Source organism: Phasianus colchicus, chromosome 1 (genome assembly GCF_987193195.1).
Source record: "Phasianus colchicus chromosome 1, bPhaCol1.hap1.1, whole genome shotgun sequence".
Taxonomy (NCBI): domain Eukaryota; kingdom Metazoa; phylum Chordata; class Aves; order Galliformes; family Phasianidae; genus Phasianus; species Phasianus colchicus.
The window spans coordinates 27,885,420-27,910,992 of record NC_143436.1 but is presented as its reverse complement, the minus strand read 5'-3'; the positions used below and the strand labels follow the sequence as shown (position 1 = coordinate 27,910,992).

The following is a 25,573-nucleotide window of genomic DNA, read 5'->3' as shown; positions in this document are numbered from 1 at the left end:
GGAAACGTCTATGAGTAGAACCCTCTCGTAGAATCATTTCAGTTTAATACAGGCATACAGATAAGTCCTGAACAGTGTTCAGAACTGTGTTTCTGATAAGCAAAAGCTCTTACATACATGCTTAAAACAACATTTTTATAAGCAGAAGCCTTTAGTTAATAATTTCATATGAACTAAAAGTAAGTTTTTAAAGAATGAATAACATGCTGAAAGGCAACATGTTGTACTATGGATGGAGACAAACACCACTGTGCCAAATACATACAACAGAAATAATGTATTTATTGAATTGTCATTTAAAAAACCAACCAAACAAAAATCACAGCATAATAATACTTTATTTAAAAGAATGAGGAATTATATTCTAGTGTTTCCTGCTTTGTGACAGGATCCCTTTGCATGCCGAAGTCACAACCAACTTTATCCTGAAGCTATGTTATTCTGCAAAATGAGCCTTGATTTTTAGACCAGCAGTACTTTCAAATTTCTTTCAGGATTTTTGCTTTCCCAGATTCTTCACTCCTACTGCATATAAGCAATTTAGAGTACTGGTGTCTACATCGAGTAATTTGCCTTTCCCGTATTCCATTTCCTAAACACAGTTCCTTGGTGCTATTTTTAGTCCTGAATTCTGTCAAAATGATGAAAGAACTTCAAAAACATACTACTTTTTCTTCCTTCTTCTTACAATTGAACAGTGTTAAAATTGAAAAGTTCTAATACTTAAACTTGTTATAACATAAAACACCTATCCACAACTTGATAAAAGGAATGGGTGTTATCTGCTTTCATGCTGCCGGTTCCAGGTGTTTTCCTTAATTGAGAAATGATGCCCTCTGGGACAATTTCCTGTACTAAAATATCAAAGATGATTTTCTACCTATCTATATACACTTGTTTTTCTGTACATTAATGAAATTATTTCCTAAGAATTGAATATATCTAGCAGGAAAACTACCTCTTCAAAATCATTTTTCCAGCTAGGTATCATTTCTGATGTTTATGCAAGCATTACTGTGTTGAGTGTAGTAATCCATCTTCAATGGCAGAGATGAAGGATTTAGAGTGTAAAGCTGCCTGAAGCTCTATGGCAAGTACTCTTCTGGGAGTAATACAAGTGATACAAAGCTCAATCATAGAATTATAGTAATTTTTGAATTGTAAGGGACCCTTAAAGGTCATCTTGTCCAACTCCTCTGCAACAAACAGCAATACCTACAATTAGATCAGGTTGCTCAAAGCCCTGTCCAGCCTGATCTTTTATGACTCCAAGGATGGGGTACCCACTTGGCAACATGTTCCAGTGCCTCACCATTATTATTATAAAAAAGTTCTTCCTTATACCCATGTCATTGTTTGGCCTGGTTCAGCCTAGTTCCATGACAAGAAGGTAAAGAGACCCACAGACCCACGCCCTTAGAAAAAGAGTGGAGAGGGGGAGGGAAAAGGTAGGGAGATGGGAATACATGAGGAAAACAGTGGCAACAAGCTAAGGGAAAAAAAATCTTAGTTTACTGAATATAATAGTAGAAATGTGAGATAATACTATATAATACAATATGATTGGAATTGAAGCTAATAAATCAAGTAATATGAGAGAGTTTCTGAAACCAAAGTCCTTACTCTAATGCTGTAGGCAAAATAGCCAGAGGGCAAAAAAAACCAAAGAAGGGAATTCTTGTGACTCCCAGCCAGTTTTATCTTTCCGTCCAAACGGAAAATGGAAACAGACAAATGAAGTCTTCTGGGAGTTGTTGTGAATTCTTCTATTATGAGACCATGAAACCACAAATATCAACAATCCATAGAACTACAGCATTAGCTCTTTAACTCCAAGTGCACTGCATGATGTTCTGATGTGTAATATCAACAGAAAACCATAAAACCATGTCAACTCAATCTAAATCTCCCCTCTTTTAGATTGAAATGTTTTCCTCTTGTTCTATCACAACAGACTTTGCTAAGGAATCTGTCCCCATCCTCCTTATAGCCCCCTTTCAGGTACTGAAATGCTGCCTCAGGCCACCTAGAGGCTTCTCTTCTGCAGGCTGAACAGCCCCAGCTCTCTCAGCCTGTCCTCAAAAGAGAGGTGTTCCATCCCTTGAATCATTTTTGTGGCCCTCCTCTAGACATGCTCCAACAGGTCTGTGTCTCTCCTGTATAGAGAACTCCATATCTGGACTCAGTACTCCAGGTAAGGTCTCACCAGTGCAGAGGAGAGGGACAGGATAACCCCCCCTTCCTTGCTGGCCATGCGTCTTTAATGCAGCCCAGGATATGGTTGGCTTTCTGGGCTGTGAGGGCACATTGCTGTCTCATGTCCAGCTTGCCATTCACCAAAAAACCCAAGTTCTTTTCGTCAGGGCTGCGCTAAATCCTTTCATCCCTCAGCTTGTGTGGGTAGTGGAACTTGCTTCAACCCAGGTGCAAGACCTTGCACTCAGATTTGTTGAACCTCATGAGTTCACCGGGGCCAAATGATCAAGCCTGTGTAGGTCTCTCTGGATGGCATCCTATCCCTTGGGCATGTGGACTGCACCCCATAGCTTGGTGTCATCCACAAACTTGCTGAGGATGCACTCAACCCCACTGTTGATGTCATTGTTGAAGATACTAAAGAGAATCGGTTCCAGCACTGACCACTGGAGAACATCATTTGTCACTGATCTCCATCCGGACATGGAGTCATTGACTATATGCTCTGGGTTTGATCCTGCAGCCAGTTCTTTCTTTATGGAACAGTCCATCCATCAAATCCATATCTTTTCAATTTGGAGAGAAGGATGCTGTGGGATATCAGGTGTCTGGCCTTACTGATGTCGAGATAGATGACATCAGTGGCTCTTCCCTTGTTCACTGACACAGTAACAGCATCATAAAAAGTGACAAGGTTGGTCAGGCACGACTTGTCTTTGGCAAAGCCATGCTGGATATCTCACATCACCTCCCTCTCTTCCATACGCCTCAGCTCCCACTGGAGGATCTGCTTCGTGATCTTCCTTGGCACTGATGCGAGGCTAACAGGTTGGTACCTCCCTGGGCCATCCTTTCTATCCTTCTTAAAAATTTTGCCATTTTTCCAGTCACCAGAGACTTTACTTGACTGCCATGACTTTTCAAATATCAACAAGAGTGACTTGGTGACTATATCAGCCGATTTCTTCAAGATTCTGAGATGCATCTCATCAGGACCCATAGACTTATGGATGTTCAGATTTCTAGGGCAGTCATGAACCTGATCTTCACTTACAACAGGAGGGGCATTGCTCCCCCAGTTCCCACCTTCCAAATCATCAATACAAGGGCTGTGTGAACAGCATTCTCTTGTGAAGTCTGAGGCAAAAAAGTTGTTGAATACCTTGGCATTCTATTTGTCCATTGCCACCAGCCTTCCTGTGTTGCTCACTAGGGAGGGTACGCCCTACTGGATTTTCCTTTTCCAATTGATGTACCTAGCGAAATCTTCCCTTTTTTCTTCTTTGCACTCCTTGCCAAGTCTAGTTCCAGCTGGGCCTTGGCCTTCCTGAACCTCTCCTTACACTACTTAGCAGCATCCCTTTACTCCTCCCAAGTTACCTGTCCCTGCTTCCATTGCTTGTTCATTTTCTTCTTGCTCCCTAGTTTGAACAACAAGACCCAGTTCAACCATGCCTACATCTTTCCTTCCATTCCTGACTTCCCGCACTTGGGGATGGAGAACTCTTGTGCCCTAAGGAAAGCTTTCTTAAAGATCTGCCAGCTCTGCTTCTGCTGCCTTGGCCTTCAGGACAGATTCCCAGGGGTTTTATTAACAACCTCCCCAAAGAGCTGGAGGTTAGCTTTCCCAAAAATTAGCAAAAAGCATGCTACAATGGCTTGTAACTATAGATGAGAGGTAGCAGTGCCACTTACTGAATTAACTACTACATATAATAGAGCTTTAGAAAAATTCCTTGGAATCTCATAATCTAAATGCCTGTCTTGATCTGTTTAAAAGAGAGATCTAGTGGTACTACAAGAGAGGATAGCTAACATCACCACTGCTCAGGCTAAACCAAGGATTATGAGAATGTTTTGTGAACATAGTATATATCATCTGTCTCAGGTTACTCTTTTTTCTTAAAAACTTGCAGCTGCAATGTCAGCCACTGTGCACTGTAAAATTAATGAGTGCAAGGAGTGGTGCAATAACCAGGATTCCTAGCAATCAGTCACTGTCTTAATTTTTCTTCTGTGCAGAAAGCTGAATTAGCTGACTGTTTAAAATGCTAATACTTGTCCTTCACAAATATTATACTGAAAGAGAAAAAAAAATTATGATATTAAGCTTTTCAAGTACATGCTTAGCAAGATTAGAAAGAGATACCACTCTGGACAATCTTTGTGACTTTCCTATGCAAGCTAGATTAACATTAAACATTTAACTCATAACACAGTTCTTCCCCTCGGTTTTTAGCAGCAAAACATCTTTACAGACATACAAAAAATTGAGCACTCCAGTGTGTTTTAAGGATTAAACTCAGAAGGATGATATTCATTTCAAAGACTACATCTGATCCAAGGGACAAAACTTCAGCCTGCCAGGAAAAAAAACTAGTGTAATTGAGCATCTTAAATAAATTAACAGCAAGAAGCACTTGAACAGTGAAAAGCAAAGATGTTGTCCTTTGGTTTATTTGGACTTATTCAATTTATGCAATCACTGGACTCAACGTGGATAGGAGAAGAAAATGATGAAGTCAAACAAACAATTATCACCTCATTTCCAAAACCAAACATATATGCCAGCTCTCCAACTGCACAGACACATCACTGTTTTCAGAACAGTCATTAACTGTTTTCAAAACTGCCTTTAGTGCTGAAGAAAACACGGGTATGGCTGAAAAACTCCCTTGCTCCTTCAAAAAGAGCCACAGATGCAAAGAATTACTTGCAAAACTTTTCCAAAATAATTTCCGCTATCCACTGTAGTGATACTAATATAGACTGAATTTCTGAATAAAATATACATGAACACATATATCTCCCCCAGCAGTTTTGTGAGAAAGTATGAAAGAACATATGCAAAGGAACAGAAACTATTAAAGGAACAGTATATTGCTGGGGAAGTCAAATTAGGAAATAGTAATTAGTCTGAAGAAGATCCTGGAGTACTTGGAAGCAGTATAAAATCTTTGCACTTTGGAAAAAAAAAAAAAGAGGAATTTTTTAAAAAATGCAGAGGTCTTATCAACCAGCCATAGGGAAAGCTAACTGACCTTGGGCTCAAACTTTTAAAGTACAATCCTTAAAACAACACTTTTTTTTTTTTTTTTTTTTTTTTCCCTAGGATCCCTTTCTTTATTTTGCAGCATATCAAAATATTTACACATACCCCAGGGGTACTGCAGTCTTCATCACTGTAGTTGTTCTATCATGACTGATTTAGATAGCAAAAGCTGATGTTTCTACTGAACTCCATCAGCCAGCATCCGAAGAGCTCTCAAGAGAGCTTCTGGTTAGAAAATTAACACTTACTAATTTTTTAAAAATCTCTTCTATTTTAAATTGCTTAGTACAAAATTATTTCCTCTCAAAATTAATACTTGGTCTTTACTATGGGTTTTACTTAGAAATCAAAAAAAAAAAACAACTGTGGGGTCACCACCACTCAGAACCTTTTTCTTCCACATAGCAAAAAACTATACTATTTTATATGATATATATTGAGTATCACTTGCATCTGTGTAGGTTTTTTATGTTGTTTTAATAAAACAGGATCAAATCTGCTGAACTAGCAAGACAAACAAAACTTAATGGATAAATGAGAATCTGTTTGCTGAACTGCCCCCAAAGAAGAAAAAAAGACGACTTTACATTTGTAGAGCTTTTCCCCTTTATAATTACTTTAAAAGTATAGTGAGAACTTATTTCACAGACATAACCAGCAGCAGTTTAAGAAAAAAATGTTTTTTTTTATTTGTCTCTAAAAACCCAACTTCTAACTGACTATATTCTTGTTAATGAGCAGCTTTTACAGAACAGCACTTGAAGAAACATGACTTAGGAAATGCAGTTATGAGGGGCACTGTTCTCTTCAGTACCTGCAGACCTGCATACCAAGCATAACACTGAAGTTCCTAACACAGGCAGCCCAGGGCAACCTTACCTGGGTTGGTGTACAGGTGACTCTCTACAGTTTTCCCAATACTCTGAAGTTTAACAGCTTGAAGGGATTCATCCCCCTGCATGACTGTCGGCAAACTGCCCAGAGCATCATGAACCAAATTTGCCACTTCTCTTACATCAAAGAGCTTCAAAAGTTCAGAGTACACAGACGGGAATGAGCTGAGAAACACAGCCTAGAGGAATAGGGAAAAAATTGGACAGTTAGATATTGCAGTATAATTTTTACATGTATAGAATTTAAATAACTATAGTGATACAAGTACCTGTAGAAAAATTACTCTATTTACATTTCAAAGGCAGTGAACACCTTTAAAATTGGCTAGATTTTTCAGAAGAAATATCCTCACTTTCGTTAACGTTCTTATAATTGTGACTAATTTCCCTTAAACACTATCACAGGACTGTACCTATCCTTCACAAACAAGGAAAAAGCTCAATTTAGAATAAAAATAGTTATAATTTACAGGTTCCTCATGATCTATGTGTAAATTTTTGAAACAATAACGTAAACCAGCTGATAACAGAACAAAAAGAGAAAACTTTTATTCTGGAGTGAGACAGCACTGACAGAAGTGGTTCACTTCAACAACCTTAAAACAGGTTTAGAAATCTTTCAGTGAGAATAATGAATGTGGAAACACTGAAGAAAGGAAAGAGGACAATGCTAGAGAAAGGAAGCGAGAACTTACATTGCCTCCTTCCTCTCCAATTCCTGCCAACGGAGAAAACCTACTTATACTTCAGACCCTTTTCATGCTGGTTTAACAACAGACGATATTCAAGGTTAAAGATAGCAAGGAATAATTCTAAATATGTTTGTTTATATCATTTTGCTGCAGACATTACACTCCAGCTACTTATGTGATATGAGATGGAAGAACCACTTCACCACCCTGTTCTCTCTGATTTTACTATCTTCTTGGAAGAACAGACCTTAAACAGTCACACTTATAGTAGCAGGAGACAACGACTAAGAGGTACAGCTACAAGCTGTGGACACTGCTAAATCTACCACACCTAATGCAGAGATCTGTCTCCCGAGCGTTTGCCTTTGCCCTTCAGCACTAGTAAATTCTTGTGGTCTCAACTGAAATAAAGACATACCAGCTGAGTAGTAAAAATACTGTTCATCAAGATTTATATTTTTCTGTAAAGAATAAAAAATCTGACAGCCTTTTGTTTATTTCAAATTCTTGAACTCAAAAGTAGTTAAACAAAGTTGTAAAGTGCTCTAAACAGAGAAATCCCTTGATTACTACTCAGCAGTTCTGAAATGTCATTTCAATCACTGGCATTGTCAAAAGCATAATACGAATTGCTTGTAATTCAAAACTATATATTTGATTTAGGGTTATCTTCGTCATGCATATTCAGAAGCTGCTGGTATGAAAATTTCACAGAACAGGACGAAGGTATGAGCGTAAGCTGAAATGTCGTTTTGCTGTAACAAAAAACATTTTCTTTTCCAAGAAAACATAGGTAAAAACACATATTTTTTTAATACTGCATATGGAAACTAGTCATTACCAAGGCACACTCACAAACTTACTTGCAGTTGGCATAAAGCACTGGCTCCTTTGCTCTCTTGAGAAAGGAAGAAGCGTACTGACATCAGAAGTTCTTGAATACAACAGCGAAATTCTTCCTCATTTTGTCCACCAGTAGCAATAGAGAATAACCTTCGAGACTGAACTATATACTTAAAGATATATTCCTGTGCCTAAAATGTCAAAATTAGAAATAACTCATAAACATAAACCAACTCATCTATAAAAAGATTTATGCTTATATAACTTCAGTAATGACAAGGGTCTGAAACAGAATACCATGCTATTTAATTTTGGCAAACTTTTTGTTTTTACTTCTAATGCAACACTAACATTTGAAAAGCCTTTTGCCTTTTATAATCCCTATATACTAGGGAACACTCATTTATTTTAAAAAAGTAAAGCTGCAAAATCTCAGCACTGTCCTCTGCAAGACATCCATGCATGTCTGTGGCTACAAAAATATGTAGAGCTTAAACATGCAAGGCTGACACAAGAAACTGAGCTGTCCTACGATTTCTTTGGCCTGTTACATGTTAAAAATGTTTTCCTGTCAACTGTTAACCAGATAATGCCAAAAAATAAGCTTAGTCCCAAATGGAATTATTCTATTCTACAACTCAGCCTTTCTCTGCACTGTACTCTGTTGATGTACAAAACAGGATGAGAGCAACCAAATCACCATTTTAAGTAGAATTCCTTGTTGTCAGGGTTGAATCATTAAGTCAGCATTCTTGTTTACCATTTAGATTCAGTTATGTGACAGATGTTAATACTACCAACGCAATTTATATACAGTTTCTTAGATGCAACTCCTACTTATATATATTCTCATTCAGTAAGGATGACAGAGTCTAGGGGTTGCAAGCTTTATTGACAAAAGAAAAAAAAAAACAACTGATTGCACTCAGAATGCCTGCAACTCCTTAGAATTAATACTACAGGTTCATTATTTACACATACTGTGTTCCTTTTACTGAGTTAAATCTGCTGGTACCATATAATCGCCTTCAAAGGTGATTCTCTTACCTTCAGTACTTCCTGTATGTGCTCATGCAGCTCCACTTCAGTGACTCGATCAATATGCCACTTCAGTACTTTTATCAGATCTCTAGAATACCACATCAGAAAGTACTATAAAACACTGGTTGAAGAAGAGTTTGCTCTTAAAATGCAAATTAATCTTTCATAAAAGACTGAAAACATTGAAAAAGTAAAAAACTTACGACAAAACTCTGCTGATCACTAAAAGACCAATATTACAGTTAATTTCAGACTTTTGATAGATCTACTAGGCCTCTAATAAACAGGGAATAATTGTCAGCATTACACACGTAGTAGAATTATTTTGACATGAGTACGTGATCTCAGTTGAGCTTTAGGAGACTCTGCCAGCACAAACTACCCCTGCTATTCCATGAATTGTTTGGCAGTCTCAGTAAACCATATTTGTTTTAATGAAAGTCTAGTGACAAAATAAATACAGAGAACAGTGTAAGTGAGGCTTAATAGTGCACTGCAATACACAGTGAACACAGATCTAACTGAATGGTGTTAAAGTTCCTATACTTTTCAATGTTATTTAAATAAAGAAAGCCAATGAAGAAAAAGAGACAAAATTAAGCCAGCAAGAGGGTCTTAACAAGTAACCTTTCTGGTAACTAAAAAAATTTGACTATTCATATAAACATTGCTTGTTTTTTTTTTCCTACTGTAACATACAGATAACTTTCAGTGTTCAAATCAGTTAGAAAAAGTACAGACTTCACCTGTATGCAAGTGCTCCTGCAAAGTGACTTTCAATGTAAGTGTCCATTACTGGCTTAAAGTGGTGAAATTTGCTGTCCTGCAGCAGATTTATTATGTGAACCTAAATGTGAGGGAAAAAAAATAATTTTTTTGTTTCATTTTTTACTTAGTTTTAAATGGCGTTAAGCATTATCACAAAATGAAACTTACCAAACAATCAAATACTTTTGATCCATATTTTTGAGCGTTTTCATCTAAAATTCCAAATAAAGTGTCTAGTGTATCCTGAAGAAACTAATTGGAGAATAAGAGGCAGTTTGTTATTGAACATGTATTTTTGAGACACACAAGTAAGTTCACTTGTGACAATTATTTCCCTCATATTATCTAAAAGCAAAACAAAGGAAGGAAAGAAATAGTGGTATATACCTTTACTATTTCTGAACCATCAATTTCTTTTAATTTTGAGAGGCAACCTGCAATTTTGTCTGGATGGGTTCTCCACTTCAGAAGGTCAAGCATATCTCCTGCCAAAACAAATTGCAAGATTAAAGCTGGAACCAAAGCAGGGTTTCAGATTATATATTCTGCTACTGCAGTCCACTCAGCAAAATTGAGATTCAATAAAACAAAAGAAAACATCTCAAGATTTCCTATAATATATAATCAGTTTCAAACCAACAACTTTCCATTCCAACCCCTAATTGCTTCACTAATAGAAATGTAAGAACTTGGTATTGGGTCACTAAAATCAATCTCCTGTGGCAAATATATCATGCAGTTTTGCTCAGAAATTTGTCAACTGCCTGCTTAAGAGAAGTAATTATCTTGCTGTGTCTTATCCTATTAAAGAATGCCTTCCAGAGCTATACTCTGACAGCTAGAAACAGTCTCTTAATTATTTTGCATGTATTGTTTGCTTGTATTTTAGAATACTAATCTTCTTATGTCTTTTAAAGAACGAACATACTGCCTCTAAGATCCTTTTTTATTAATAAACAAGACAATTTCTACCAGAAAATAAACTCTTCTAAGCTAAAACACACTTCATTGTCTTTGTGCTTACTCAAGTTTTAATACATCCTCTTTAGCCTTCTTGACCAACATGGTACATAACATTAAGAGGAGGTCCCATCACTGTTTTCTTTATCATCATTAGCAGGCTTAAATGTCCACTGCATATGCACTGTAGAGTTTTCATTTTTTGAGATTTATCATGTTGGTTACACAAATAGCTCTTTCTTTTTTTAATACTGTCCAGCTCCGTGGCTATAGCAGAATCCCCAAGAATCTTCATATAAGCCTGCCTTTCATACCACCAGATTCCATGTAAGTTCTATTCTAACTAATTATTTAAATTAAAGTTGCCTTGCTGTGCCTATATCATATTTTGGTTTTATTCCCCTCAGTTGATGACCCCTTTCATTTGCCTATTGGAAGCAAACATCATTAACAGGCTCTCTGCAGTCTTAGGTTTTAGCAAAGCATCTCCCACTAACAACCCCTTCCACCTCCACTCAAATAAGAGGAGTCAATCCCAGGCCAAATACTTCAGATCTGGTATTATTTACCTTCTGTTCAGGAAGGAAATCCCTTCCTTTACAGTGCAACCTGCTCTTTCCCTTTTAGCCTGTTATTTAACAGTTTTAAAATTCTTATTCTAATCTGTATCGCTTCTATTTCCCATGTGGTGTGTTACTGAAGTCCAGATGGTTTCGATCTGCTATGTTTCCTCTGAATAACAAAAAAAAAAAAAAAGCCTTAGTAAAGAAAGATTAAGAAGTTTATTCTGGCATGAAATGCCTTTTACAAACTTATCTTGAGTTTTATAGCATATTCCATTTAGCTACAGGTCCATTACTTCATCCATGAATTCTTGTAAATACTTTCATAAAATTCATTAGAGGGTGATGGCCCAGATAAGGTCATCCGCTCTTTCTCCTATCTTAAGTAGAGGTTCTGTATTTATTATTCTTAAATCACATGTTGTTGGTTTCAGCTTCGGAAACAGAATAAAAGAAATCTCAGCTTGGTGTAAGATTGAGAACTTAATGTTCAACACCATTCAATACCCAAAAACAGAGTTTTGCAAGTTGGCTTGGCTTTTTAACAGTTTTCACTTCATGCTGACCCCAGCTGAACCCTGACAGATTGCTGTTATTTTTCTGCTTTCTGTTGCAGGTTCCCTGCTTACTCCTCACATTTTTCACTTGTGACTCTCTCAGTTAGGTCTGCAGTACTCCTTCCAAGTCATGTTCAGAGCACAGAAGTTACTCATTTATCTTCAAGTATACTACTGCCCCATTTCACTGACCAGCTTTTCAGAATTCCACAAAGCCAGACTAGCTTCTTGAAAAAAAAAAAAACCTTAACCACTGTTCAAACCTTCAATCAGCTTAAACAGAAACTCTCTCTACTTGATCATTGTCCAGTATTGTTTTAGAAGGGTTCAGTTCCTTTGAAACAACCCCACTATTTCAAACTAAGTAGATAATAGCAAGTTTTCCTCTTGGTTCAGCAGCTATTTAGGTTGTTATTACCACAGTCCACTTTCACACTAAAATTCCATTTGATTCACACCCATTTTGTGTCAGTTCTTTTCCAGTTTGCCCCAGGAAGTTGAACTCTCTCATAGAATCATAGAATTACTCTGGTTGGAAAAGACCTTAAAGACCATCAAGTCCAACCACAACCTAACCATACTACCCTAACTCTAACAACCCTCCACTAAATCATGTCCCTGAGCACCACATCCAAAAGGTTTTTAAACACATCCAGGGATGGTGACTCAACCACCTCCCTGGGGAGCCTATTCCAGTGCTTAACAACCCTTTCTGTAAAGAATATCCAAGCTAAACTTACCCTGGCACAACTTAAGGCCATTTCCCCTCATCCTGTCACCTGTCACGAGTGAGAAGAGACCAACCCCGCTCTTGCTGTAAGCACCTTTCAGATACTGGAAGAGAGCAAGAAGGTCTCCCCTCAGCCTCCTTTTCCCCAGACTAAACAGCCCTAGTTCCTTCAGTCATAAGAAGGAATGAAGTAGCATTTCTGCCTTTAGTAATATTACTAAACATCTCCACCTATATTCATGTCTTGCCAAAGTTGTTAGTAGCAAGCCTTCTACACATTATTCCACTACTGTTTTGCTGCTTTAGTTAACTTCAGAAGGCACAGTTTTTTAAAATACATTTACACACTTCTTTTTGTTTTGCTTTAGTGTGCTAGCACAGAATGGTTTGGATTAAGAGAGCCACTTAAGTTCCACTGAGAGTGAGGAAAAGTTCCACATGTGTCAGGGACACATCCCATCGATCAAGGACAGGTGATAGGTATTATTCCTTCTGTCAGAAATGTTCAAGAAACAAGCATTAACAAATCCCTACTGAGCTTTATTTGTCTTCTGGATAATTAAATGGACTTCTACACTTTATTCTCTTTAAACCACTACTTAAGCTGAGGAACAGTGAAACTAGCTAAAGCTGTCAGTTCATAGTAGGAAAAACACTTCTTTGCAGGTTTGCTGGAGGTTCTTGATGGGTAGAGACTTGACACTGAATATTAGGGATTTGTTGGAGGATTTAAAGGAAAAAAAAAAAAGCAAATGTAAGGCACTCACTTCAAAGCACGTATTTCAAGGAAAATGCAAAGGCGGGAAGACGTTGCTGAGATGGCATTAGTGAATAGCCTAAGCTTAAATGACATGAATAGAAAATCTGACGTGAATCACAAGGAGAAGGGATAGCAATGTGTCATGTATTAAGAGAAATGAGAATATAAACTGTCCCCTAAAATAAATCCACTATGAAAATACAGTTTTGGAAAAAGCCAATGCTGCTGATACACTCTGCTGAAGAGGAAAAGTATTTCCAATACCTTCTCTATATCATGAGCTGATTTGTACATTTAGAATTGTTCACACCTGAGCTACCACCCTTACAAAAGAAAACAACTTCCCTTCTCAAAGCAATCTAAATTTAAATCCAAAGTACTAGGTGAAACAAAAGATTAAGGTGTATAAGGAACAGGTTTGTGGTCTTTCCATCTGTATAAATCCCAAGTTAGCCTGGTGCAGCATTCAAAATGAAAAAGCTGAAATTCAGAACTGGAAATCTGTATTTCTCTTACAGTAGGCAGCCAACACTTCCCACCCACCCAAGGAGGGGGAGGTCACTCTTAAAAGTTTTCCTTGTTACTGTTGTTTTATAAATCACGAGTTTTCCTTTTTTTTTTCCTTTCCTTTTTTTTTTTTTTTTTTTTTTTAGTGTAGATAGATGGATTACACCTCTGCATTGCAAGAGACATGCTGTATGGCAGCTGCTTACTGAAGATGTGCTGATGACTGCTGAGAAATGACTGGATGCCAACATGCTAACATACTCCAACTTGTTGGATGGATCCTGACTCTCTGGCAGGCAGAGTCTTCCTAAATGTCAAAACCAAATAGGACTATTTAGACAGCTAGTAAGTGGAAAAATACTATATTCTCTCTTGCTCTCTCTTTTAGTTTGTTCTTTCGAAAAATGAATTATAACTGAAATACAAATGAAATCCAGGTAAGAAGCAGGTGTACTTCTTTTGCTAACATCACCTGAATAACAATCTAGGACTAAAGGTCAAGCTAAAGAAAGATAACCATCAGACAGATTAAACAAGGACACGTTCTTACAAGAGTTGTTGATGAATGCACAGAGTGCCCTGTTAGAAGCTCTCTGAAATCAGCTTGGAAATAATCCTAAAATCCCCTCCAAAGCATGTGCAGTAAGGAAGTTATGGCTCCCAACAACTGGGCAACAACCTCCTTCTCCCACTCCTCATAATTTTAATATTCATGAAGGCTGATGGCAAGTGGGAACAATCAGTGAGAGAAAGAGAGGATCTTTCATTACCCCACAGCCAGACCAACGGCAAGATTTCCATTTCAATTTTGTTTGTAGACACATGCAAATCATTGACAACTTCAGAAAAATCTCCAAACAGATTAAAAAATAATCAGAAATTTTAGAGATACTGCTACATTTACCAAAAAAGTAAATATACAGATCTTTTTAATCCTGTTTTCTTTTTGTTTTTTAAAAATATGCTATATTCTCTCAGGGAAAACTGAAGCAATGCTCACATAACCAAATATCCACATGCTTTGCTCTATTGTCATTCTTTGAGCATGCAATAGATTTTGGCAAATTTTTGTTTAAAAGAATGGGGATTTGGAAACTCACCAAGATGAACTTCCCAAAGAAGATCCTTGGAGAAAATATGAGCCTGTCTATTGAAAATATTTCCACCCTCTGAAGTACTGCTGAAATAATTGTTAACTCTTTCAGGGCTGAAAAGGGGATCAATATTATTCAGATACTCTACACTCTCTTACTCTGTATATGGTAAAAATATATATATACATATATGTATGGAAATTTTATGCCCTACATCACACATCTTTTTACATCAACTATTCAATAGCTCCTGTACTGTGAACATAAATCAGTGAAGTTCCTATAACTGCAGCCAACACCCAAACTACTCATCAGTGAGACACTTTAGTCCAGGCAGCACTTATAGGCATGTGTAAGCATCAGGAGGTTCATGTGATTTCCTAAATCAAGGCTTTTAACTGAAGTAAATTTAGGCTATGATTGCCTATTAGCATCTTTGGGGAAAATCTTCTACTGACTAACTTTTATTACTTTGAAGCTAACTGTTATGAGAATACAGACTGGATGTGCACAGTGAAACAGACAATTTACTCTTTACATATAGTTCTACTTTGGAAACATGCTTTCTAATGGTGAAAATTAAGATGAGTATTTACACTTACAAAGCTGCTCTAGTTGTTGTAATATACCTACAATCAATTTGCAAGTAATTAGCAATTTTATCAACATATATATGTGAAGAGGTAGCACAAGAGGTAGCTAAGCAAGATCTTAAAAATGAAATAAATAGCTCAGAAAAAAATATTATAACACTGTGACGATACAAAAAAAGAGTCATAAATGTATAATCAAACAAATACACCATATTTAGAAGACTGTGGGAAACTGTTTCAGTAGTTAAACTGTAGTTAGTATGGCAAATAAACAAGAATTTTAAGATTTTTATGCAGAGCAATGATGAAGAGTACATCACACATGCATCTTCCGCTCATAATATCCACGTATGAAGTTGTCTTAAGCAGTAGTATTTGTAGATATAAAGGAAGAGAATGATAGAATAGGCAAGCAATATGTACCTAATTACAACCAAACTGCCACAGCCTAAAGCCTAAAATAAGTATTTCATAAAACCTATAAAATAAACAGATTAAGATGTTTTGTAAAACAGCTGGGTTTTGCTAGTTGATTCCAAGAATGCTGCATTTGATTCCAAAATCATGTTAATTTAAAAGCATTCTTGAACGACATAAAATTAGTGGTTTATCACGCTGCATTGGTTTCCATCTGGATATCAAAAATATGGAGAAAACTAGTCTGTAGAACTGATAGAACATAAGCTATTTTTGAGGATATCCATCCATACTTGGCACAGAAAAGGCTATCACACTCATTGTTCATGATGTTTTAAATAATCAACATAACCTACCATTTTGTGTGAGCTTAGTGGAGCAGAGAAAGGACGTAATCCAGAAGGACTCTTTAGTGGTTTTTACTGCTTGGCTGTTGTTTGCTAGGAAAATTCCCTTTGAAAAGGGGAGTTTGAGGTAGCGACTGGAATCCTGAAGGTTTGCGTTTTCTTCACACTGTGAAAAAAAACCAGTTAAAATCACTGTACTGTATGCAATTCCTGAAATTGTTTCTTTGCCAGAAACCATAGAATTTCTAAGGATCTCATACAAATGAATTCTAACAAGTTGAGTTCATTAAATATTGCTTCTATTCAAAACATATGCACCAGCAACAAACACCATGCAGCTATGCATGTAATGTTTTGAATAAAGAAATCTCATCAAGTATAGAATTCCAGTCAAGTACAGTTTAAGGTATGAAAAATTGCTTTTACAATGCATTCAATACATTTGAATGTATTTTAAAATAGCATTACTACTAGAAAATGCCCTAAATAAAATATTCACACATTTTTATAATTCAGAAAAAAAACTTCACCAAGCCATCCTAAACAAATATTATCTATCTATATATATATATACCCACACACATGCGCACACACATGGGTTGCTCTGAAAGAAATGCCTCCTAATTATTTCCATGGAAACCACAACAAAGAGCACAAGAACACTATTTAACAGAGAATAGTCTCAGCTGCAAAACACTCTTTTTCAACAGTCACCTCCATCAGCTGTGCATTTTTGCCAGCGATGAACAAGAGCCTGCATGCCACGCTCTTAAACATCTGCACCAGACCAGGGACACTTCTGCCACTGTTACCAGTGCTGAAAAGCACCACCCACCGCCTTACTGTGCTTGCATCCATTCTTTGGACTCCATATACGTTGCAAGCATCACTGAATGTCAGTGGGCACAATTTTTTCCAGATGGAGGAACTGAATGGCACATCGTTGCTTCATACGTGCACTGCCACGTCAAACACCATTTTGTCAAACTGCCTCTCTGCTGCCATCTGTTTCACAGCAAGAAAATGTAATGGTATATTGGTGTGAGGTTGAATCTCTACTGTCATCTCTCTCTGACATTATGGATGATCAGAATAAAATAGAGGCATTACTTTCAGAGCAGCCCTCACACACACACACACACACACACACACATATATATGCACACACATTCATACACATAATCAATATAAGAACACATCAATTTTTTCTCTTTGCTATTATTAATATTTTTTATCCATAGAAGCTATCTGAAGATCACTTTTTATCAACAAAATTAAGTGGCACTAAAACACACTAGTTTCAGATGGGAAACTTAGATTAAGCTGTCATATGAATAGATAATATTTTCCAGCACATTTTCCAGCTCACTGCTTTCATGGGTAGTTCTCACTAATGGGAAACGCCTGTTGCAACTTCATTTCTGAATTACAGCTTCATATCTGACATTGGAGTCATAACAAAGTAGCAACTTTGTATGGGTTATGCCAAGTTAATAGATATGAATTATGATGCTTAACATTTAAATCTATCTGGAAACATATCAAGCCCTCTGGACTAAGAGATAACTGGAAAATGTGGAAACAAATAAGAAACTCCTCAAGATAGAAATATGTAGAAGAGATAACACTGATTGGATCTGCTTAAATCCTTTAGCTTTATTTTAGCTTTATTTTCCATCTTCAGCAGTTCACTAAGTGGGTACCATCACTCTGTGTGTTTAACTTTGTGAAATGTATTATAAATATAATGTAACATAGTAAGACTTCATAGTACTACTGCTGCACTGAAATGCACACCTAGATTCAATTGCAGTTTGTAACAGGAAATAAACAATCAGCAACAGGTATTTTATTGGTGACAAGATTATCACTCATTTGGTTATGAATACAGACTTTCTCAACCTAATGCTTCAAGGCATTTATAGTACGTTCCAGAGGAATCATTATAGTTAATGATTTCTAATTCAAATTACCTTGTGTACAATGAGTTCATGGGTGCCATCTGGCAGAGTCCTCCCATTTTCTTGCATCAGGGGCACAAAAGAAAAGCCAAACAACTTCTTCTCACCCTTTTCTTTTGCTGAAACACATATATAAATAGTTTGAGTTAACATTATAAATATTGGACAAAATAAATGGATATAATCCTGGATAAGGAACTTTACTGGAAGCTGTTTGCAGCTTGTCAGACTAACAATATCTTAAATTTCTCTATGGATCTGCATGTTATCTCCTGTAATGGTGTTTGCTATGTTATTATAAATCAGAAAGGAATGTGATATAACTATTATAATATGAAGAGAAAGTTGTTCTGATTTTGCTGTTTATCCATTATTGACACTTCTACTTATTATTCTCCATTTTAGGTCAGCCTCAGTACTTCTGTTTTCAAATAAAACATCTACCTCTATAGATATGACTGAAGATGTCACTGTTCCCTGTGGGGACGTTACACTTCAGATAACATTTTCAAACTAGGATGGTTAAGGTTAAATTCCAAAACACACGTATCAACTAACATCATCTAAATATGGAGGTTGCTCAAAAAGTAATGTCTCCTATTTATTTGCATTGAAACTGCAATATATTCAAGGAGCACAAGACACTATTTGATAGAGCAAGTTCTCCTACAAAACGCTCTTTTTCAACATAGTCATCTCCATTAGCTGTGCATTTTTTTTGCCAGCAGTGAACAAAAGGCTGCATTCTGTGGTCGTAAAAATTTGCACTAGTGCAAGTGACCCACTGTCACTGTGGCCACTGCTGTAACACACCGCCCATCGCCTCACTGCGCTCACATCCACTCTGTGGTCTCCATAAACATTCAGTAAGCACCGATGGATGTCAATGGGTGTTATTTTTTCTGCATGAAGGAATTCAATTCCACACCTTTGCTCCATATACATGTCCATATCAGATGCCATTTTGTCAGATTGTCCCCCTGCTGCTGTCTGCCACGCAGCAACAAAGTGGAATGGGATACTGGTGGGAAGGTTCAATCTCTACTGCCACACCACCAACATCTGCCTCTGTTGTTGTGGACCAGTAGAATAAAATAGAAGGCATTGCTTTTGGAGCAGCCCTTTATAAGACAGACAACAAAATTGAGAATGTAGAAATTTTACTGAAGCCAACAAGAGTGTTGATGCCATATATTTTTCAAAATCAACAAGTTTTAATCAACTTTACTTATATACAAACATACTATGCATGACTTTTGAGTCTGAGTTAGCACAGTTGCGGTGGTGCAGTCAACCAAACTGCAAAAAAAAGATCTAACTTAACTTATACTGTATAAAAAACTGTGCAAAAACATATAACCAATTGGAAACTCACCACTGACATTTTTCCATTATTACTTCATTTTTCCTTTATTACTTATTGCTAGCTTTATAAAAGAAATCTTGAAAAGAACTCAACGAGTATTTCTTCCTTTATTATCTGTTACTTACATTTTAAGTCTAGGTACCTGAAATCCAAATATACTTCCACATGTGTGATTGCCACAAAGGCAATCTGAATAGTATTGCTATATTGGAGTTGGATACGATGACCCTTATGGGTCCCTTCCAACTCAGGTCATTCTGTGATTCTATTATCTGCTTCACCGGAAAGAGCCAAACAACAGCAGCCACTTAAAAGATTTAATGATTTTATCCACGTTTCTCTATCAGCTTGACAGTGCTCAGCAACACGTGTAACTTGTATATCTTGCTGTGCAAACATGGATATACACTTCAACAGTAGTATCATTTTTACCCTCAAAATCAACTTTAAAATTGTTCATTTAGGGAATTCTGGAATTTTATACAATAAATAAAAAAAAAAGCAAAGTGCAAAAATACAAAAGTTATATTAATAGACAACACCATGCATGCATACTTCTCCAACTGGCAGATTGCCAAACAGGTACGAAGAAGCAGGTATCATTTTAGAATGTTTCACTAGGTAAGTTCTAAATTTGCCTTTGGAAATTCTGTTTCAGAATACTTTTCAGTTGCAGTGTTATCTATTACTATTAATAAAAGTAGATTGTTTTCTCCTTGTGTTTAGGCTTTATCAAAACACCAAGTTTTATTAAGCAGAGCTGCATGCCTGAAATGCTGTGTCATGAAAGCATAAAGAGAAAGTTTATAAAACATATGAAGTTTATGCAGCTTTTTCCCAAGGTGTTATGGAAACTCGTGTGCTGACAGCAGCTTTAACAGAGAGGACAAGCACAAGTTGTAATCAGCACTTACTGGAACAGTGTCGGAATTCACAGCGGATGTGTGCTCCCCTGAATTTATCCACAGGAATAGGAAGTTTCAGCAGCTCAGCCCATCTGGGACCATTGTTATGGTAAAGCACAAAGGAATGGTACTCACTGGCTGGTGGCTCTCCAGAGCCAAATGAGATAAAATCCTAATGAGGACGAAATATTGATTAAATTTTTAAAGATATATTTGTTAACACATTAGTAACATTTTTGAACACTTGCTGATTAGAAAAACAGCAAAAAATCATCCACACAGATGAGAATCAAAGTATTTTAAAGGAGTAATTGGGTGACTAGGAAGGCTTAAGCAACACGTGCAATATGGAATTATACAGGGTGGTCCCTGTAGTAAGTACGTAAGAATTTAAGTGATACAAGAACAGCACAGACTATGGGACCCCTATTCACATGAAATAAACCTGAGAACTTTCTGTTGCCAGTGATACGTGCCAGCATGAAACAGTAAAGAAATCCAGATCCCCTGACTGCTAACAAGCAATGTATTGGGTTGCCTTTGCAACACCCACAATGGTCTTTCCTTAGCAAAGAAGGCAAACAGGTTTCTCAGGATCTTGTCTTGGGGATATCTATCAATTCTCTGTGGGAAAACTATGCTTTTCTGATCAGCAATTATAATCTTAATATTCTTTATAAGTATATATATATACATGCACATATATAAAAAGCATTTTATATAAAACACACATACACAGCACTCCATGCATTCACACACAACTTCAATTTGCAAATATGCATTCAGGTATGCAATTTGAACCAGGCTGTATGTGTCTTCATTTTGTCACCCTGTAACTCTCAACATCATACAGAAGATATGAAAAAAGTACATACAAAATATATGAAAAAAGTACTTTCTAATTAAACTAAGAATTATGAAATCAAAAATTCTCCAGAATGTAATCCTGCTTGAACATTTTACAGTATCTTACTGAAATCATTAGTTATTTGATTAGTGATCTTAGGTGTTTATCTGGATCATGTAATTGATTACAGAAATAAAATATATAAAGTGGAAATGCTTTGAATATCTATACAGAGCAAAAGATACACAAGACCTCTTAAAATCAATTTTGTATTCGTTAAATAATGCCAACTAAAGATTATTTAATCTGAAGAAGTGTATCAAGGTTAACTACAGCAAGGAAAAATTCACAACAAAAGTACCCTTAAAATCTGACCACCGCTGTCCACAACATGCATTGTCACTTCCACATTTCTGGCCACGCTTTTCCCTCCTTTCTCAAATTCTCCTCTTTCTACAGTGATGTATAAATCATTCCTCATTTCACCTAATTAAAAAAAAAAAAAAAAAAAAAAAAAGTGCAGAAGTCAGTTCACATTGATTACTTTTCACTACTTTGTAGTAGTGAAGAGAACCAGACTTTCATCTTTTCTTTCAAAGAACAATATCACAATTTACCATCATTTTCAGATTTTAATGACAAGAAAACCAATAAGAATTTTCATAAACCAAGAAAACTAACAAAGCTTCATTCTGATAAAGGCCCAACAGATTATCTTCTATAGTAAGCAATGCTGGCAACTTTTATTCATGTTAGCTCTTTTGGTATTTCCCATGGCACCTCCATCCATACTGAAGCTTGGCTTCATTCCTCTTTTAATCTACAGCAATATCAACATATTTTTTTCTCAATTAATCTCCACATTTCTCTGTTTAAAGACCCCTCATTAGAACTTTTTTTATACTTAATCTCTAATAAAGTTACTACTTGGCTCATTACTCTTTGAAAAAGCAAAAAAACAAGTTGGAATTCATTTCTCTTTCTCATCTAAGAGACCTCAACATATTTTACATTGATAGGTTATCCTGAAGATCAGTAATGAAAAGCAAGCTTATTTTACTGTTGTTGGAAAGGTTTCTTAGATTAAAATCTTCATCAACATATTCAAGGCACAAATCCAAGGCAGACAATACCTAAGAGTTATCTAATATGTATTAGTTATACAATACCTCTTATGTGTTTAAATTGAAAATCTTTCCATTTTTATCCATCAACAGAATAAGTAACTCACTAGGCCTTATTGAGAACTTCTGGATGAGATCTATGCAGACTTCAGTTTCAATTCAATACACACCACAAAGTTTATGGATAATGAAAGAAGAATAGTTTGGCTCTTGTCAAAGACTACGCAGTAGAAGTGGTGGTAGGAAGCCACCCTTTTCTTTGAAATTCTAAACCTTTTTTCTAAGAAGGAAATATTAACCTACTTCTGAACAAACACTGCTAGAACTACTTGGAATTTTTGGGAAAAATGAAGGGCAAACAGCATGACCACAGGAGCATCTTCTAAAATTCTAATTGCTAGAAAGAAAAAGAAATCGAGAATACTTGCTTTCATCTAGTGAAATGCAAATTAAGAATTAAAGTTGATTTTCACTGTGCATCAGAGAAAAAACAACAGTTTTGTGTATTTACAGGCATATTATTAAAAAGTCAAATATGATTATAACTGATAAATAATCAGTTCATCTTCAATTTTCAGCTTTGTTTTAATGTGCAGGCAGAATATGACCTGCTCTTGTGTTTCATATTTGTTGTGTTTATTTTGCTGCATGCAACTTTGCCAACTAGAAACATTAATCTTGCTGAAGCCCTCTGATATTTTATAACATTATTCCATCACTTATGAAAATTAATTGTGTTCTCTAAAGCACAATCTAAACCACTGTCAATCTGAAAAGAAAAAAAAAAATCCAACTTTCTTATCAAACTCTCAAGAAACACACCTATTAAAAAGAAGGGGAAAACTGCCATTGTATTAACTTGTTAGCAACTGTCTACTGATACACTGATGCAAGATGTTAGAGAACAGATAGGCAGCACAAATAAATACCAGGAGCAGATGGTATTCACTTAAGAGCTTGATATGAAGTCAAGGATGAAAAAGCTGAACTACTAATAAGTGTGTGCTACCACTGAATCAGTCGCTGGTACCCAGTTTCAAAATGAGCTAAAGCAGTGGTTATTCATGTAATGGACAGCAGACTTGCGAAAGAAAACCCAGAACTTTCCAAATGATGTTGTGAATGTTAGAAATTTGATCTGAAAGAATGGGTTCAAGGGGAGAACAGAGAAGTCTTGGAAGACAGATCCACTGAAGGATATGAAACAGACGGTCACAAGGAGCTCAGGAAATCCCTTGAGCTGAAAATAGCTGGAGGCTGAGAGAACAATTGAGGTAATCATCACATATGCATACATTCCTGTCCAGTTCTCTCTCTTCCTTAGGTACCTGTTTACAACAGCCAGCTAGCAGGCCCTAGCTCTGAAGCAGTAGAGCTGTACTTACAAGTCAAATCATAAAATTACCTTTAAAATTACTAGATTATGATTATTTCTACATTTAAGTAGATCTTTTTTTATCTTTTATTATAAAAGGTTTACAAGTATGGCCACCAAAGAGCACGCAATATGTTAGGTCCTTACTTTGCATGTGCTTATCCTAGAATTAGTCCAGGTTAGAGCTGGACGTCAGTCACCAACAGGAGTTTCACATTCAGAAGAAATACACAGTAGTAAAAAATAGAAGGTTTGTAGTATAACTGGGCTTAGCAAATAATTTCTATCTGCAGCAATATCTCTATAAAGTCTAAGTTGAATTCTGCATCTATGCATTTACGCATTATTGATCAGCAAGGAATTATTTCCACTTTCCATGAGGTCTGCACTGAAATAGAAACAAAAACACATTTTCACCACAGATTTCATGACCTAGCCCAGATAAAACTCAGTGAAAACTACTCTTTTTTTTTTTTTTAATTTTTAAGCAGAGCATACTCTGATTTAAAAGGATTTAAATGGAAAAAATAAAAAAGTATTTTTAAAAAGTAATCACAGTTTCATAGAATTTAAGAAGTCACAGTGTCTGTTTTTAAAGGATTTTAAAAAATGTGCAAAAATGCAAACTCATTGTCAGAAGAGAAAAAAATAAAAAAAAAACTCACTAGGAAAAAAGACACAGGAGGATGTATTTGCACAATTCCTATCTTGCTTTGCCCTACAGATCCTTGGCTGTGCTCATAATCAGTGTCTTGAGAGAATAGGTCAAACAATTTTTGTCCTTAGCTACAAACATTCAGGAAGCTCTACTCTGTTTTCAGTGTTTCAGAGTAAGCCATACAGTCATCTTGTTCTAAGAAAATGTCATATTTTTTCCATTTCATTCAAAGCAAATTAAATGCAAGTGGAGACAAGGACTCACGCTATATGAGAAGCAATGATGTATATAAAATATGATGATTTATATGGAAACAGATGGACAGAAAAGCAGAAGGGAGATAACTGAAATAAACTAGAAAATTAAACCAAAATAATGTAAGCTATGGGCTATATATCAAGGGTATAGTCTGCATCAGGCAGATGAAACAACAGGTTCTTTTCTCATAGCATGCAGCATATCTGACATTTTGTAATCTTTATGAAAATGTAGCTTCTGGTTTAAGTTTGGCCTTGTCAGTATTGATCTGCACTCACACAAATTTCAATTTTGCTTTACAAAAGATCACTATTTTCAACTAAAATACAGAAAAACCTAGCTACATTGAATTTGTATAGTTTAGATAAGGGTAGTAGAAGGTTAAGAACTTAAAACCAAGCTTCCAATAAATCTTCAGCGCAATATTTATGTGAACATACTATGAGTAAAAGCTCAGAAGATTAAAAAGTCAGAGGGGTTGTAAAAATAAACACAAAGACTTATCAGAAAATAGAATTGCTGATTCAAGTAATGAAAATGGATTTGGGAAGTGAACTTCAATCAGGAAAGGGAAAAGGAAAGAAAACTGTGATAAAAGCATACACAAATATATTTGGAATGACTTTTTAAAAATTTATTTAACTCTCAATACATTGTTCTGGAGACATCTTAACCTCTTCTACTTCCCCGATGTAGAAATGCCATTGCTTCAATCTTCCTTGACAGAAATTCTCAAAATCTTGAAGTCTGTACAAAATTAATATAGGGGTTTCTTTTGCAAATCCTCTTCCACTAAAAACAATTCCATCTTGTTTTATGAAATATTCAAACATCAGACAATGTTTGAATTTGTTATTTATGTTCCTTTCACTAAACTTTTTCATTTATGGAAATTATAATTACATATTTTATTACAAGAGTATGCACACTTTTCCTATAGTATCTCTATACCAGATGGATAATTCTCATATTATATCATCATGCTTTTACCAAGAGATGTAATTAAAACCACAGGGAGCCCTGAAAGTCAAACTTCTACTGAATATTTAAGTTCTGAGGTAGACTT

General features: G+C 36.0%; 1 protein-coding gene across 3 annotated transcripts in view; it reads right to left on the bottom strand.

Annotated features, from left to right (window-relative positions):
- The window catches only part of DOCK4 (dedicator of cytokinesis 4), a 238,527-nt gene that overhangs the window by 69,561 nt on the left and 143,393 nt on the right, over positions 1-25,573 (bottom strand). For all 3 annotated transcript variants that reach the window (XM_090137617.1, XM_090137623.1, XM_090137630.1), the window contains exons 14-23: positions 21,454-21,578; positions 20,255-20,417; positions 17,987-18,093; positions 16,023-16,179; positions 9,873-9,970; positions 9,654-9,737; positions 9,464-9,564; positions 8,724-8,805; positions 7,697-7,867; positions 6,128-6,320 (exon numbers count right to left, since the gene is read on the bottom strand). In XM_090137617.1, the coding sequence (XP_089993743.1) occupies positions 6,128-6,320; positions 7,697-7,867; positions 8,724-8,805; positions 9,464-9,564; positions 9,654-9,737; positions 9,873-9,970; positions 16,023-16,179; positions 17,987-18,093; positions 20,255-20,417; positions 21,454-21,578 (1,281 nt within the window). The remainder of the gene's footprint in view (positions 1-6,127; positions 6,321-7,696; positions 7,868-8,723; positions 8,806-9,463; positions 9,565-9,653; positions 9,738-9,872; positions 9,971-16,022; positions 16,180-17,986; positions 18,094-20,254; positions 20,418-21,453; positions 21,579-25,573) is intronic.